General features: G+C 48.1%; 1 protein-coding gene across 6 annotated transcripts in view; it reads left to right on the forward strand.

The window, feature by feature from the left end:
- Positions 1–237: 237 nt before the first annotated feature.
- Positions 238–17854, forward strand: part of LOC122927213 (hepatic lectin-like) — a 62156-nt gene continuing 44539 nt past the window's right edge. For all 6 annotated transcript variants that reach the window (XM_044278852.1, XM_044278859.1, XM_044278858.1 and 3 more), the window contains exon 1: positions 238–270. In XM_044278852.1, coding sequence (XP_044134787.1) covers positions 253–270 — 18 coding nt within the window. In that variant the 5' untranslated portion in view covers positions 238–252. The remainder of the gene's footprint in view (positions 271–17854) is intronic.

Genomic DNA, 17854 nt, shown 5'->3' on the forward strand with positions numbered 1-17854 from the left:
CCTACCGTAGCTTCTGCTGTGACGTCACGCAGTGCTCCACGTGAGCACGAGAAAGCGGTTCTTTTCAAACAGCGAGCTTTGCCACCGGCCGGGGCAAGCTCTGAAGTCTACGTACTATCAACCTAAAAATATTTTAATAACTACTAGGGTCCAGCCCCCTATACCTTTCCCCATCCCCGACGGCACTATAGAATAAAGAAAAAAAGAAGACCCAGAAAATCAAGAAAGACGCAGGAGAAACAGCCCTCGCAGATGAAAACCCAAGATAAGGTATTCAAAAATCTACTAGTTTCTGTTTAAATATATACTGCTGATCTTTGTAGTGCCGAGAGGCAGGGAAAACTAAGGGGGTATACGTCGCGCAGTACCTATTATATATATACATCCTGGAAAATTTGTGATAGGTGCAGGTTGACTCTGAATCTAAGAATAAAATTTATGGTGCCAGGTGAAGGATTGTGGGGCTTCACACACTGAGTAAGAATATAACGTCTATATTACTGACCCTATGTACAAGAATGTAACTACTATAATACTGCCTCTGTGTACAATAATATAACTGTCACAACCAGACAGCTGAGAAGCTCTGACAGAGGCCTTTCAGAACCTCCTCCTTGAATTTCTGTGTTGTGGTATTCAGCTCCTCCTCTCGTCAGCCTCTCTCAGCTGTCATGTGTTAATTGCTTCCCTTTAAATTCTTCCCCAGAAGGCTTTTCTGAGCGGCTTATATTACTTCCTGGAGTGTGTGTGCACGCTGATCTGTCCTCCTGTTTGCTTCAAAGCTAAGTGTACCTTTATCTGTTAATATCTGTTTGCTGGATCCCAGGTGACCCTGACCCCCTCCGTATCTTGTGTAGGGAGCCGGTGGTCGTGTCCCCTCACTATTGTAGGGTGCTCAGGGCTTTATAGTCAAGGTTCGTGGATATGCAAACCTCCACCATTCGGATCTTTGCATAGGCTGAGCAGCCAGGGAAAGTGCCAGGTCTTCTGCAGGGGTCTCCCTTGGTTCCTTAGTTTTTGGATCCAGCGAGTCGTGTATACATGTTGCTTTGCCTTATTTCCTGTACACCGTCCATGACATTATAAGCCGCCATAACCGTCTCAAGCATGGATCCGGTTTCACTTTTGGCTGAACGCCTTCAGGGTCTTTCATTGGAGGTAGCTGATCTCCGCAGGACTTTTTCTCAGCTTCAAGTGACCGGTTCAGCTTGCGTTCATGGAGTTTGTTCTGAGCCTAAGATCTCGCTCCCGGATACGTTTTCCGGGGGTAGTGAGAATTTTGTGCGTTTTAGAGAGGCTTGCAAACTCCATTTTCGCCTTCTTCCCCATTCCTCTGGTGGTGGGGATCATTATATCGCTGCTCAGGGGTAACGCTCAGTCCTGGGCCTTTTCGCTGCCGGAGGGGGCACGGCCCCTCCGTTCAGTGGATGAATTCTTTTTAGCCCTGGGTCAGATATATGATGATCCGGATCGTATTGCTCTGGCGGAGTCTAGATTACGTCTCCTATGCCAGGGTAAACAATCCGCAGAAATATACTGCTCAGAATTTCGGAGATGGGCAGCTGATACTGGTTGGAATGATGCTGCACTCCGAAGTCAATTTTGCCATGGTCTTTCAGAGGGATTGAAAGATGCATTCGTATTGACAGGCGTCTTAGAGAGAGAAGAGAGATCTCTCCTTCCTGTCATACTCGGTCCCAGGACAGTGCAGCGGTCCCATTCTGTGCACAGGGGTCTCAGTCGCTGTCAGCCCCTTCTGAGCAGGAGCCCATGCAGCTGGGGTTGATTGCTTCTGACAATAGAAGATTCAGCCCGCATGGGAGGGTTTGTTTTTGTTGTAGAGGTATTAATCATTTGGCAAATATTTGTCCCTCTAGGAGATTCAGGCAGTTCTCTGGGTATAATAAAGAAACAAAGAGGAAAAAATCTTTGAAAAATGTTCCGTCTGTTACTATTGGCAGGGTTGAGGCGGAGATTGAAGGTTTTCCGTTTGCTTGTAGTTCCCGTTTTGTCCTGCCGGCTAGGGTGGCGCTAGAGAGCAAGAACATTTTTTGTGAGATTTTTGTGGATAGTGGAGCAGCGGTCAATCTCATTGATAATCACTTTGCGATAACTCATGGTTTCCAGGTGTGCACTTTGGGAAAGGATATTCCTGTGTTTGCTATCGATTCCGCTCCACTTTCTCAGAAGTCATTAAAGGGCATAGTTCACAATATCCGTTTAATTGTGAGTGATGCTCATGTTGAGGAGGTGTCATGTTTCGTCCTTAGCGGTTTGCCGACTCCTCTAGTGTTGGGGCTACCCTGGCTCACTAAACATAACCCCACCATTGATTGGCAAGCGAGGCAAATAAATGGTTGGAGTGACTTTTGCAGAGAGAATTGCCTCATGACATCTGTTTCTGAGGTTGCTACTAAGACTGTACCATCTTTTCTCTCTGAATTTTCAGATGTCTTCTCTGAGAGTGGAGTTCAGGATTTGCCCCCGCACAGGGAGTACGATTGCCCTATTAATCTCATCCCAGACGCCAAGCTGCCTAAATCTCGTTTATACAATCTTTCCCAACCTGAGAGAATCGCTATGCGTGCTTATATCTCTGAGAGTCTGAGAAAGGGACACATACGACCCTCAAAGTCACCTGTTGCCGCTGGTTTTTTCTTTGTTAAGAAAAAAGATGGTTCTTTAAGACCTTGTCTGGATTTTAGGGAGCTGAACAGTATCACTATTCGTGACCCTTATCCGCTTCCTCTGATCCCGGACCTATTTAACCAGGTTGTTGGGGCTAAAGTCTTTTCCAAATTAGATTTAAGAGGGGCATACAACCTGGTCAGGGGCAGAGAAGGGGACGAATGGAAGACGGCCTTCAATACCCCTGAGGGCCATTTTGAGAATTTGGTTATGCCTTTTGGTTTGATGAATGCCCCAGCCGTTTTTCAGCATTTCGTGAACAGCATTTTTTATCATTTGATGGGAAAATTTGTATTGGTGTATTTGGATGACATTTTGATTTTTTCTCCCGATTTCAAAACTCATAAGGAACATTTACGTCAGGTCTTGCTCATCCTGCGGGAGAATAAATTATATGCGAAACTGGAAAAATGTGTGTTTGCGGTTCCAGAAATTCAATTTCTGGGGTTTCTTCTCTCCGCTTCTGGTTTTCGCATGGACCCCGAGAAGGTCCGCGCTGTGCTTGAGTGGGAGCTTCCTGAGAATCAAAAGGCGCTGATGCGTTTTTTGGGCTTTGCCAATTATTACAGGAAGTTCATTTTGAATTATTCTTCTATTGTTAAACCACTCACTGATATGACCAGAAAGGGGGTAGATTTTTCTTCTTGGTCAGTAGAGGCGCGTAAGGCTTTTTCTGATATCAAGGAGAGTTTTGCTTCCGCTCCCATCTTGGTGCAACCCGATGTTTCGTTACCCTTCATAGTTGAGGTTGATGCTTCTGAGGTGGGTGTGGGGGCGGTCTTGTCTCAGGGTTCCTCTCCTGCCAATTGGCGACCGTGTGCCTTTTTCTCAAGAAAACTCTCCTCCGCAGAGAGAAATTACGATGTGGGAGATAGGGAATTGTTGGCCATCAAGTTGGCTTTTGAGGAATGGCGCCATTGGCTAGAGGGAGCCAGACACCCTATTACCGTATTTACTGACCATAAAAATCTGGCCTACTTGGAGTCAGCCAAGCGTCTGAACCCGAGACAGGCCAGATGGTCGTTGTTCTTTTCTAGGTTTAATTTTGTTGTCACGTTCCGCCCTGGAGTTAAGAATGTGAAGGCAGATGCCCTGTCACGTTGTTTTCCGGGAGGCGGGAATTTTGAAGACCCGGGTCCCATTTTGGCTGAAGGTGTGGTGGTCTCTGCTCTTTTTCCTGAATTGGAGGCAGTGGTGCAGGCAGCCCAGTCAGAGGCTCCTGATCTTTGTCCTCCTGGGAGGTTGTTTGTGCCTCTCGCTTTAAGACACAAGATTTTTAAAGAACACCACGATACGGTCCTTGCTGGGCACCCGGGGGTAAGAGCCACACTGGATCTCATCGCTCGGAGATTCTGGTGGCCTGCGCTTCGTAAGTCGGTTGAGGGTTTTGTGGCAGCCTGCGAGACTTGCGCTCGTGCCAAAGTCCCTCATTCACGGCCATCAGGTCCTCTCCTTCCCTTACCCATTCCTTCCCGTCCTTGGACACATCTGTCCATGGACTTTATCACGGACCTGCCTCGTTCCTCGGGGAAGACTGTGATTCTGGTGGTGGTGGACCGTTTTAGCAAAATGGTGCATTTCATCCCTTTTCCTGGTTTGCCCAATGCTAAGACGCTGGCGCAGGCATTTGTTGATCACATTGTCAAATTGCACGGTATTCCTTCAGACATAGTCTCTGATAGGGGCACGCAGTTTGTTTCCAGATTCTGGAAGGCTTTCTGTTCTCGCTTGGGGGTTCGGTTGTCATTCTCTTCTGCTTTCCACCCGCAGTCGAATGGCCAGACAGAGCGCGTCAATCAGAATCTGGAGACATATCTGCGTTGTTTTGTGGCGGAGAATCAAGAGGATTGGTGTTCTTTTTTGTCCCTTGCTGAGTTTGCTTTAAATAACCGTCGTCAGGAGTCCTCTGATAAGTCGCCATTTTTTGGTGCATATGGGTTTCATCCACAGTTTGGGACTTTCTCGGGAGAGGGGTCTTCTGGTTTACCTGATGAGGACAGATTCTCCTCGTCTTTGTCATCTATTTGGCAAAAGATTCAAGATAATCTAAAGAGCATGAGTGAGAGATATAAGCGTGTGGCTGATAAGAGACGTGTGCTTGGTCCGGACCTGAATGTTGGTGATCTGGTGTGGTTGTCTACCAAGAATATCAAATTGAAGGTTCCCTCCTGGAAGTTGGGTCCTAGGTTTATTGGGCCTTACAAAATCCTGTCTGTCATCAATCCTGTTGCATACCGTCTTGATCTTCCTCAGACTTGGAAGATCCATAATGTTTTTCATAAGTCCTTATTGAAACCTTATGTTCAACCCATTGTACCCTCGCCTTTGCCTCCTCCTCCGATTATGGTTGATGGGAATCTTGAATTTCAGGTATCTAGGATTGTGGATTCTCGTCTTGTCCGCGGTTCTCTTCAGTACCTTGTTCAGTGGGAGGGGTATGGTCCTGAGGAGAGGATGTGGGTCCCAGTGACGGACATTAAGGCCTCTCGTCTCATCAGGGCTTTCCATAGGTCCCATCCTGAGAAGGTGGGTTCTGAGTGTCCGGAGTCCACTCGTAGAGGGAGGGGTACTGTCACAACCAGACAGCTGAGAAGCTCTGACAGAGGCCTTTCAGAACCTCCTCCTTGAATTTCTGTGTTGTGGTATTCAGCTCCTCCTCTCGTCAGCCTCTCTCAGCTGTCATGTGTTAATTGCTTCCCTTTAAATTCTTCCCCGAAGGCTTTTCTGAGCGGCTTATATTACTTCCTGGAGTGTGTGTGCACGCTGATCTGTCCTCCTGTTTGCTTCAAAGCTAAGTGTACCTTTATCTGTTAATATCTGTTTGCTGGATCCCAGGTGACCCTGACCCCCTCCGTATCTTGTGTAGGGAGCCGGTGGTCGTGTCCCCTCACTATTGTAGGGTGCTCAGGTCTTTATAGTCAAGGTTCGTGGATATGCAAACCTCCACCATTCGGATCTTTGCATAGGCTGAGCAGCCAGGGAAAGTGCCAGGTCTTCTGCAGGGGTCTCCCTTGGTTCCTTAGTTTTTGGATCCAGCGAGTCGTGTATACATGTTGCTTTGCCTTATTTCCTGTACACCGTCCGTGACAATAACTACTATAATACAGCTCCTATGTACAAGAATATAACTACTATAATACTGCCTTCTATGTACAAGAATATAGCTATTATAATACTGGCTCCTATGTACAAGAATATAACTACTATAATACTGCTCCTATGTATAAGAATATAACTACTATAATACTGCTCCTATGTACAAGAATATAACTACTACAATACTGCTCCTATGTACAAGAATATAACTACTACAATACTGCTCCTATGTACAAGAATATAACTACTACAATACTGCTCCTATGTACAAGAATATAACTACTATAATACTGTTCCTATATACAAGAATATAACTACTATAACAATGCCTCCTATGTACAAGAATATAACTACTCTAATACTGCCTCCTATGTACAAGAATATAACTACTCTAATACTGCCTCCTATGTACAAGAATATAACTACTATAATACTGCTCCTATGTACAAGAATATAACTACTATAATACTGCTCCTATGTACAAGAATATAACTACTATAATACTGCCTCCTATGTACAAGAATATAACTACTATAATACTGCTCCTATATACAAGCATATAACTACTACAGTATAATACTGCCTCCTATGTACAAGAATATAACTACTATAATACTGCCTCGTCTGTACAAGAAAAAAACAACTATAATGCTGCTCCTATGTACAAGAATATAACTACTATGGGGGGCGGAGCTTGACCTTGGAGCTGAATGGCTGCTTGTTCCTGAGCTCCTCTCCCTGGCAGCTATTATAGCCCCTTTTATTAGCTATTTACTCGGTGCCAATGGGGAAACCAGGCAAGGACCGTCACCCTGAGACTCCAGAGCCGACAGGGGCCCGTTCCAGGCAACCTGAGATGGATAAATTCCTTAAGAAACAGTCCAGGACTCCTGCTGCTGAAGTCTCCAAGAGGGCTGAAGCAGAGGAAGGCTCTGAGGCAGGAAGCACTTCTGATGTTTCTGATTGCAGACCACTGCGAAAGAGCTCCTCACTCTCCAAAGCAGATCTCAGGGACATTCTGGAATCTGCTCTTGCACCTCTTAAAAAGGACTTGGAGGAGATAATAGGAGATCTGCGGCAGATTGGGAATCGTGTGGAGTCCCTGGAGCTAGCACAGGACGCCATCCTGGTGCATGAGGGTAAGACCAGCGCAGCCCTGCAAACCCACAGAGACTTGCTAAACGATGCGCTGATGAGCATAGAGGATCAGGAGATATTCGCATCCGCGGCCTACCCGAAAATATTGCGATTGACGCGCTTCATTCAGTCGCATGCAAAATTTTCTCCTCCCTGCTGGGAGCTGAGAGAGCAGCTTCGATTGTGATCGAGCGCATCCACAGGGCCTTAAGACCCAAGCCAAAACCTGGTGAGCCGCCGCGGGATGTAGTATGCGGCATCCTAAGCTATGTGGACACTGCTGCACTGCTCAAGGCGGGAAGGGAGGCCGACCGCATCATGTACGGTGAGACCCCAGTCCTTTTCTTCCAGGACCTGGCCCCCTCCACCTTAGCCAAGAGGCGCATCGTGAAGCCGCTCCTAGAGGCCCTTAAAGCCACAGCTACACCATTCCGATGGCTCTATCCCTTCGGTCTGGCCATCTTGAAAAACGGGAGGCAGTATACGGTGCGGACCCCGGGTGACCTCAAAGCTATTTGGGGCCCTCTTGGGATTGAACCCATCACAGTTCCCTCGTGGATGCCGGCTGATCAAGGGGATCCCCTGCCTACCCCTCCGGGTATAGATTAGTGGCAGCAAGTTTCACCTTCCAGAGCTGGGAAACAAGGAAAAGGCCGGTCGCAAGCACCTGTTACCTGACTTTGTTCCGGGAAGCGCTGAAGGCGCTTTTGTTCACTCTCCACTGAGTTCAATGTTCTGTGACTTTGCTGGGTCCCAAGACATAGGAACTCTGTCTGGCTCTGTTTGAGCTGAATTTTCATCATTTGTCCATTGGTTTTGGACTTATTTTAGGTCTTGGCCCACTGCCCCGTTCTCATGGGTTTTGGGCCTGACCCTATGCTTTACTACCTTGCCTGCATGTGATGCAGGTTACGAGCTGTGCACTAGAGCACTGACTGCACTGTTAGTTATGCGGGGGTTATATGTCTGCACTGTTGTCAGTTATGTTACTGATTATGTCCTCTCCCTCACCCCCTTCCTTTCCACCCCCGGTGGCCCCACAGGAGCCCCCCTCTGATAGATCCCGGCTGTTTGCCGCTATGAAAAAGGATCTCCATTGTGTCAGATGCTGGGTGGGGTCACGTGCTCCCTGTCCATGGGGAGACATTCTTTGTTATTTGGGTTGTGTTACTGTATCATTTGTTATGTCTTTTATTTTTATTTTGACTTTCCTTGTACCCTCCTTCTCCTTGCTCCGTCCGTTGCTTTCCAGACTGGATGTCCTCTTGCTCTGGGCCGACAGGCCTCCTCTGTCTTCACTATGGCCTCTATCGTAGTTGCCTCACTGAATGCCAAGGGTCTGAACGAGCCATGTAAGCGGTCTCAAGTGCTCTCTTTGTTACTGAAAGATGAGGCCTCCGTTGTATTCCTCCAAGAAACTCATTTTAAATCAGGGAAGATCCCGAAATTGTCCCAAAACGCATTCCCACAATGGTTTTATAGCTCTTTTGCCTCGGCTAGCAGGGGTGTCAGCGTGGCCGTCTACAAGCGCCTACCCTTTAAACACTCCGCTGTCCTTGCGGACACTGATGGTCGCTTCTTATTCGTTAAGGGGACGCGCCTGTTACCCTGGCTAATTTATATGCCCCTAATAGGGGTCAGATCCCCTGGCTCGTTCGGACTCTTGAGCAATTACAGGCTTTTAGTGAGGGCATGCTTATACTAGGAGGTGACTTTAATGTGACTATGGAGCCAGACCTTGACTCGTCCTCTCAGAGGTCTAAGTTGTCCCACAAACTTCTGCGACGTCTGAAGACTGCGCTGAAGAAGTTGCGGGTTATTGATGTGTGGCGCACTATGCATCCCTCTGGTAGGGATTATACGTTTTATTCAAACGCTAAAAAATCCTTCCATAGGTTGGACTACTTGTTTTTATCCTCCCCCCATATTTCTCAGGTGGTTGACACGAGGATTGGGAACATTACACTTTCTGATCACGCCCCAGTATTTCTCCGAGTGTCTATGACAGCTCTTCCTAAACGTGAGAGAATATGGCGTCTTAATGACACATTGATTTCCGACCCTGCCAATGCAGCTAGAATCTCCCGGATTATGTCGGAATTCTTCTCTCTTAATGCAGTGGGCGACCCTCCTCCCTCCCCCTCCATCTTGTGGGAGACTCATAAGGCGGTGGTTAGAGGAGAATTAATTTCCCTGGGCTCGCATGTTAAAAAGTTGCGCTCCAAGGCTGTAGATGACCTGCTGTCCCGCATAGCGAGTCTTGAACTGACTCATAAGCAAACCCAGGCTCAGGCTGTGGCTGCTGAATTAGCGGAGGCCAGGACGGGGCTGAAAAACTTGCTCAACGCCAAATCAGCGAAACTTATATTCCGCTCCAGGTTTAAAGCTTATGCTCATGGGAACAAAGGGAATAAACTGATGTTTGCCATGGCTAAGCAGCGCCACATGGATTAATTTATCCCTGCTATTCTAGATGCGAAAGGCAATAAGCACAAGTCGACTCACGATATAGCAAAAGCGTTTAGTGCTTTTTATGCGGATCTATATAACCTCCCCACCCCAGACCGTCCTGGTTCAGCCTTTATTGAGCAAGCCACAGATGAGTTCCTGTCCACTCTGAAGCTGCCCTCTGTTAGTCCCCTGCAAGCTTCCCAACTAGTCGCCCCTGTATCAAGAGAGGAAATTGGCAAGGTTCTTTCCTCCATTCCTTCAGGTAAAAGTCCAGGCCCAGATGGACTCCCTATATTGTATTACAAGACCTTCAAGGACGTTTTGACTCCTCATTTTCAGGCACTCTGTAATTTCCTCCTGTCTGGAGGCTCTCTACCCCCCCAAATGTTAGAGGCCCACATAACTATAATCCATAAAGAAAACAAAGACCCCCTCCACTGTGGCAGTTATCGCCCGATTTCACTGCTAAATGCGGATGTCAAGTGGTGGGCCAAGATACTGGCGCAGCGAATACAGCTGATCCTGCCGGATCTTATTGATAGCGAGCAAGTGAGGTTTGTGCGTGGCAGACAGGGCTGTGAAAACACGATACGTTTGCTCCATCTTATGGATTGGGCTAGAAGCTCCTCTACGCCTCTGGCTTTGCTGAGCACGGACACGAAGAAGGCCTTCGACAGGGTCGGTTGGCATTATATGTCACGGGCCCTGTCGAGGTTTGGTTTCCCAGATTTGTTTAGATCTGCGATCTTCACTCTGTACTCAGCCCCGTCTGCCAGACTCAAAATAAATGGTATGCTTTCTCCCTCCTTTTCCCCGGCGCCTCCACAACGGCATTCACAGGAGGGTGTCCCCGCCTCCAGGACAGGAAACAACGAGGAAGCACAGGATTTAAGGAGCCTCCTCCCCTTACCTTACCAGTCGTTGTTTCCTGTCCTCGGACGTGCGTGGAAGCCGCTCCTGGGGTCATCCAGGAAATTGAATACCGCACCGGCCTGGTCCCTTCCCTGTTGTTCAGGAGGGTCGGTGCAGGGATTGAGAGACTCCGGGGACGCATTGCCTCCCCTCCTCGATCCTGCGGAGTAAGCCCTGTCTTCAGGCATCCCCGGGCTTGCGAGTCCGTCGGAACTCGCGCGGGATCTGGCGTGGTGACGTCAGCGGAGCGAGATCTCCTTGGGCAAGAGGTTCTCGCGGGACGCTCCTGCGCGCGGCGGGAGATTTAAAAGGAGCAATCATATCCTCCTGCGCCGGTGATCTGCAGAGATGCCTTCCAGCGACAGAGAGTCGTCCAAACGCTCCGGTGATCCTGCTGTCTCGGCCCTCAGCCCGGTAAGCCTCCTCCCAGGGGGGAGTAATCCCTATTTCCTTATGTCCTTCCTAGCAGTAGGTTTATACAGGTTATGGGATCCCGAACCCCCCCCCCCCCCCCTCTACACGCTGGGTGTCCGTAGTTCACTATACTGACCCCTCACCACCATTACTCCGGGTCCCTCTTTGGCCTATACAAAGTTTGTTTTATTCCCTTAGGACAGTGAGTCCAGGAAGCTTAAAGCCAAAGGGGATTCGGGGCGCCGGAAGTGTGGTGGTTGCCGTAAGGGCCTGGTGTCGGACCCAAAAAAGTCCCTCTGCCCTAGATGTATTGAAAGGGTTATCGCTGAAGAATCCCCTTCCTTCGTGGAGTCCATGCGAACCCTCATTAGAGAAGAGATTAAGGCTGCAGCTGACTCTAGACAACTGGCACCTTCCCCTGGGCCTTCCCGTCCCCTAAATCTGGAAATATCAGAGCAGGTGGATCTGGATGAAGGGGAGTTGCAGGATGATCAGGTCTCCTTATCCTCTGAGGAGGCCGCAGGGAGGCCTATGTGCTTTCCCGAGGAAACACAGTCCCTACTGAAGGATATTAAATCTACGCTGGGATTAGAAGATGTCAAAGAGACTCAGTCCCTTCACGATCAAATCTTTCAGGGCTTGGGGGAGAAAAAGAAGAGATCCTTCCCCATCCACAATAACCTCAAAGCCCTTATTTCCAGGGAATGGAGGGATCCTGATAAAAGGTGGACTGTCTCGGCCGCCTTTAAACGCAAGTACCCCTTTTCGGAATCTGACTCTGATTTGTGGGACAAAACTCCCAGAATAGATGCGCCAGTGGCCCGTATTTCTAAAAAATCCTCGCTGCCCTTTGAGGATATGGGTCTCCTGAAAGACCCAATGGACAAAAAATGTGAAAACCTACTAAAGAAATCCTGGGAGACAAATACAGCAATGTTGCGCCCCAGCATAGCGTCCACTTGTACGGCCAGAACCCTCTCGGTTTGGCTAGACCAGCTTGAGAGCAATCTGTCGGGGGGTACGTCCAGAGAGGAGATCTTAAACTCTCTTCCCTCCCTGAAAAGAGCATCCAATTTTTTAGCAGACGCCTCGGCCGACTTGGTTAGACTCTCTGCAAGGAGCAGTGCTCTGGCCAATGCGACCCGTAGGGCGGTATGGCTCCGTTCATGGACTGGGGACGCAGGTTCTAAAAACCGCCTGTGCTCCATCCCATGTGAGGGGGATAGATTGTTCGGCTCCGCCCTGGACGATATTCTGGAGAAGGCCTCCGATAGGAAAAAAGGTTTCCCCTCTGATAACCGTTTTTACCAACAGAGACGCTCCTTTCAAAGTCAAAAAAGGGCAAGATCTGATCAGAGTAAAAGGGATGGCTCAAAAAGATGGCAACCTTCTAGGGGTAGAGGAAGAGGATACCTTCCTAAGCCAGAAACCTCTACCCGCCCTACCCAGTGACACGCCAACCCAGGTAGGGGGCAGGCTAAAGCAATTCTCCTCCGCCTGGCAAGAAATTCACGCCTCCCCTTGGGTCACTCGTACCGTAAAGGAGGGCCTAAAGCTAGAGTTTGTTTCCCCACCCCCAAGTCTTTTTTGTATCAACCAAAGGCAACAGCCCGACAAACAGGCATCCCTAGAGTCAGAAATAACTACCTTAATCCTCAAAGGAGTGCTCATCCCTGTTCCGGAAGAACAACACGGCAAAGGCTTCTATTCCCCTATATTTTTGATAAAAAAACCAAATGGCTCCTTTCGTCTGATAATAAATTTGAAGTCCTTAAACAAATCCATCGTTTACAAAAGATTCAAAATGGAGACCATAAAATCTACCACTCAGATCCTTCCGCAGGACTGCTTTATGGCTACCGTCGACCTTCAGGACGCTTACTACCACGTCCCAATATACCACAGGCACCAGCGTTTTCTGAGGATCGCAATTTATTATCAGGGAAGATTGTCCCATTTTCAGTTCACAGCCCTTCCTTTCGGCCTATCCTCTGCCCCCAGAGTTTTTTCAAAAATAATGTCAGATGTCATGAAGTTCCTTCACCTTCAGGGGGTACAGATCGTCCCGTACCTGGACGACTTTCTGGTGTTTGCGGAGTCGCGCCAACTTCTACATTCACGCCTCAAACAAATCCAGGACTGTCTTACAACTCTAGGGTGGATAATAAATCCCAAAAAATCAGACCTTATCCCCAGTCAGGAAAAAGTGTTTTTAGGGGGGCTGTTGGACTCAAGGCGTCTAATGTCCTTTCTTCCTCAAGACAAACAGTCTCACTTAATCCAGACAGTGTCTCTTTTTTCCAGCAAAGATCGGTCCTCGATAAGAGACATCATGGCGGTACTGGGACTGCTAACAGCCGCAATCTCGTCAGTAAGGTGGGCCCAGAGTCACACAAGAGTCCTTCAGACCTTTCTCCTATCTTCATGGGACGGAAAGAACTCGTCTCTAGACAGAAAGGTTCACGTTCCCAGACAGGTAAAACAGTCACTAACCTGGTGGAGAGTAAAAGGGAACCTGAGCATAGGAGTTCACTGGCGCCCAAGAGATGTCATGGTCATTACAACAGACGCCAGCAACTCAGGGTGGGGAGGTCACTCTTCAGGAGCGGTAGTTCAAGGATCCTGGGGAAGAGGCATGCAGGACGCCTCCTCAAATTTAAGAGAGCTGTCAGCTGTCCACAGAGTTCTCCTTTCCCTTTACAAAATTCCCTCTCCAAGACACGTAAGAATATTAACAGACAACACTACAGTCGTGGCGTACATAAACAAACAGGGGGGAACCAGAAGTCGCTCACTGGCGGAAGTGTCAAAGGGCATTTTTTGTTGGGCAGAAAGAAACCTTCTGTCCCTTTCGGCGGTGCATATCAAGGGGGAAAAAAATGTGGTGGCCGATTATCTCAGTCGACACCTCTTAAGGGAGGCCGAATGGTCTTTAAATCACCGCGTCTTCAGCCAGATCTGCCGAATGTGGGGGACCCCAGTGTTAGATCTGTTCGCCACCAAAAGCAACAAGCAGGTCAGAAAGTTCTGTTCCCTCTCGCAAATGGATCGCCCGGTATGGCTAGACGCCCTCTCCAGGCCGTGGCCAAGACAGCTCCTTTATGCCTTCCCTCCATTCAGCCTCATTTCAAGGGTCCTGGTAAAGACTCAGGAAGAAGGGGTCCACGTAATTATGGTGGCCCCCTTCTGGCCAAGAAGGGCTTGGTTTCCACTCCTGCTCAGACTGTCAGCCGGTGTTTATTGGACACTGCCATCAATCCCGGACCTACTCCACCAGGGACCAATAAATCACCCCAGTGTAAATCAACTCAGTTTGACGGCCTGGAATCTGAACGCCTCCTGCTAAAACAGAAGGGTCTGTCGGACGCAGTCATCTCCACGATGCTCAAAAGCCGGAAACCGGTAACTTCCCGGATCTACCTGAGAACCTGGAATGCCTTTTTGTCCTTCTTGGGAAGTGTAGATTCTCCTGATGTTCCTCAGGTCCTCCAGTTCCTGCAAGCGGGGCTAGAAAAAGGCCTCCGTCCATCAACTCTGAAGGTTCAGATTTCCGCGCTCAGCGCCTTCCTGGACGTAAAACTAGCAGATTCCCCTCTGATCAAGCGGTTTTTGAGGGGGGCAGGAAGAACTTCGATCCTCCCTCGTCCAGTGGTTCCTCCCTGGGATTTGGGCCTGGTTCTTTCTGCTCTCACTACTCCTCCGTTTGAGCCAATTGATGAGATCCCTCTAAGGCTCCTCACCATGAAGACGGTTTTTTTAGTTGCCATAACCTCTGCCAGAAGAGTGGGGGAAATTCAAGCTTTCTCTTGCAAGCCTCCCTATCTTACAATTCTGGATGATCGTATAATCCTCAGGCACTGTCCAGCCTTTCTCCCAAAGGTGGTATCCAGATTTCATCGTGAGCAGGAAGTCTCCCTACCCTCTTTTTTTCAGTCTCCTTCTAATGATTCGGAAGATACTCTCCATAATCTGGACGTCAGGAGATCAGTCCTTTCTTACCTTCAGGCCACTAAACCGCTTAGAAAATCGGACCATCTCTTTTTACAATTCCAGGGCCCTAATAAGGGGCAAGCGGCTAGCAAGTCAACCATAGCTAGGTGGATTAGGAACATAATATCCTCTGCCTATGTTACCAAGAACTGTCAGCCGCCGGAGGTACTAAAAGCTCATTCTACAAGGGCAGTAGCCTCATCCTGGGCAGAAACGAAGGCAGTCCCTCTGGAACAGATCTGCAGGGCCGCCACATGGGCCAACCCTATGACCTTTTTTCGGCACTATAAGCTAGATGTAGTAAGGGAACAGGACTTGTCCTTTGGTCGTGAGGTCCTATCTAGTGTGGCCCCCCCCTAATATTGATTACTCTGTTAATCCTCCTGTGAATGCCATTGTGGAGGCGCCGGGGAAAAGGGTAAATTACTCTTACCGGTAATTGGATTTTCCAATAGCCTCCACAACGGCATTGGGTTCCCTCCCAAGCTTTAAATGTAAATGAATGATGTAATTTGTTTACTATAATATATAATTTGTTATGCATCACTTCTGTGTCCTCTCTTATTGACTGGTAAGGTAAGGGGAGGAGGCTCCTTAAATCCTGTGCTTCCTCGTTGTTTCCTGTCCTGGAGGCGGGGACACCCTCCTGTGAATGCCATTGTGGAGGCTATTGGAAAATCCAATTACCGGTAAGAGTAATTTACCCTTTTCCATATCCAATGGGACAAGACAGGGGTGTCCTCTCTCCCCATCTCTGTTTGTCATAGTGATGGAGACTCTGCTGTGTAAGATCCGGCGGGATCCTGCGGTTAGGGGCTTGACCATTGATTCTCGGACCCACTTGACAGCCGCATTTGCAGATGACCTACTTATCATGACCTCCAATCCCGAAACATCCTTCCCTAGGCTCTTGTCTCTTTTTGAGGAGTTTGGCTATGTGTCAAACTTTAAAATTAACTATGGCAAATCAATGGCCCTAAACGTTACTTGTCCAGAGTCGGTTAAAGAGGCCCTTCAGAATAATACCCCCTTCCACTGGGCTACAAAAGACATAGTATTTTTGGGTGTGCACGTCCCGGCTCAGGCTAAGGACTTATTTGCTCTGAATTATGCCCCCTTAGGCCCCATGCACACTGCCGTGTTTCACAGCCGTGTGCGGGCCGTGGAACCGCGGCCTGGATCCCTCCTGAGAGCAGGAGCGCACGGCGTCACTGGTTGCTATGACGCCGTGCGCTCCCTGCTGCCGGCACAGTACAGTAATACACTGGTATGATCTATACCAGTGTATTACTGTACTGTGCCGGCAGCAGGGAGCGCACGGCGTCATAGCAACCAGTGACGCCGTGCGCTCCTGCTCTCAGGAGGGATCCAGGCCGCGGTTCCACGGCCCGCACACGGCTGTGAACAATGGCCGTGTGCATGGGGCCTTATTGTCCTCAGTTAGGAAGCAGCTGCACTCTATTAAACTGCCGTTTATTTCTTGGTGTGGCAAGCGGAACTACCATAAGACCTTTATAGCTCCTAAATTTTTGTACCTTCTGCAGGTGTTGCCTATCTGGCTGCCGCACTCATTTTTTGTAGACATCCGCAGAGTTTTCTCCCTCTTTTTGTGGGGAAGCAAACCCTCCAGAATTGCTTATTCAGTGCTGACCAGAGAGAGGAGGTTTGGTGGCTTTGGTTTGCCCGACATGCGTTCCTACTATATGGCCTTTCAACTATTTAGAGGTCTATCCCTCCTCAATAGCACTTATAGTGCTCCATATGTGTGTCTTGAGCGCTCTCTGCTTTCCACCAGAATGAAGCGGATTCTCTGGGGGCTGTCCCCTTGTTCTCCAGGTAGTTCCTCTTTGCCACTCCTATGGAAGGGTATGTTGGTTGAGTGGGCCAAGCAGTTTAAGGATAGAACACTTGAGTTCCCCATACCGGGTACTCCGCTTTCCTCTTTACAGTTTTATGTCCATCCGGAAGCAGAGAAGCCCTCAGGTATCTGGCTTCTTTTGGCCGAGACCCCTTTAAGCTGCTTTGGAAGGATACTGAACTTCCCACTGTTTCGATGTGGAGGGATAAGGTGGATCAGATCTACAGGTTTGAAGAGCTGGCCCACTGGGAATCTTGCACGCGTTCCCGCTTTCTGAAAATCTGGTCACCCTGGAAGACATATAGGAAGTTCCCCTGACGGAGTTGGGGAAAACTCCCCTACCACCCCCCCTCCTTTCCTTTCCCTTCCTTTCCCTCTCTTTTCCTCTTATTTGTGTTATATTAGATTTTTATTGTCTGTCACATTTGATGTATCATTTTGTACAACATGTGTTGCACTGACATGCATTTGTGGTCACTTCCATGACCGATTTGTGACTATGCCTTACCAGTGATGCTACGATGGTTTGTGATCGATTGATATGCCTTACTCTTTGAATAAAAATAAATTTAGTTAAGAATATAACTACTGTAAATACTGCTCCTATGTAAAAGATTATAACTACTATAATACTGCTCATATGTACAAGAATATAACTACTATAATACTGCTATGTACAAGAATATAACTACTATAATACTGCTCCTATGTACAAGAATATTACTACTATAATATTGCCTCCTATGTACAAGAATATAACTATTATAATAATGCCTCCTATGTACTAGAATATAACTACTGTAATACTGCCTGCTATGTACAAGAATATAACTACTAACATAAATTCTCAACCCCTGAGAGAGCATCTATAATGGCCAACTCTCATGGCTTTTCACGCTGTGTAATAGTACAGGAAAACTCCTTCAAACTTACAACCAGGTGGTATAAAACACCTGTATTTCTCCATAAATTAAACCCAACCATCTCGGATATGTGTTGGAGATGCGGCACTGAACCGGGATCACTATCCCACATTTGGTGGAACTGCCACAAAATACATTCCTTTTGGCTTCAAATTGAAGCTACTATTAACCAGGTGTGCTCCCCACGATGCCCAATAATACTAGACCCTAAATTGGTGCTACTCTGGTGCCCAAACTAATCCTTCACCCCGTCGAAAGCTAATCTACCTACGGCCCTACTTACTGCTGCCAGGCTACTTATCCCACTGAAATGGAAATCGGATAGGCCTCCATCACAAATGGAATGGTTAGATAAAGAAGATCAGCTATATCGCTTAGAAGAATT

The sequence above is a fragment of the Bufo gargarizans genome, chromosome 2 (genome assembly GCF_014858855.1).
Source record: "Bufo gargarizans isolate SCDJY-AF-19 chromosome 2, ASM1485885v1, whole genome shotgun sequence".
Taxonomy (NCBI): Eukaryota; Metazoa; Chordata; class Amphibia; order Anura; family Bufonidae; genus Bufo; species Bufo gargarizans.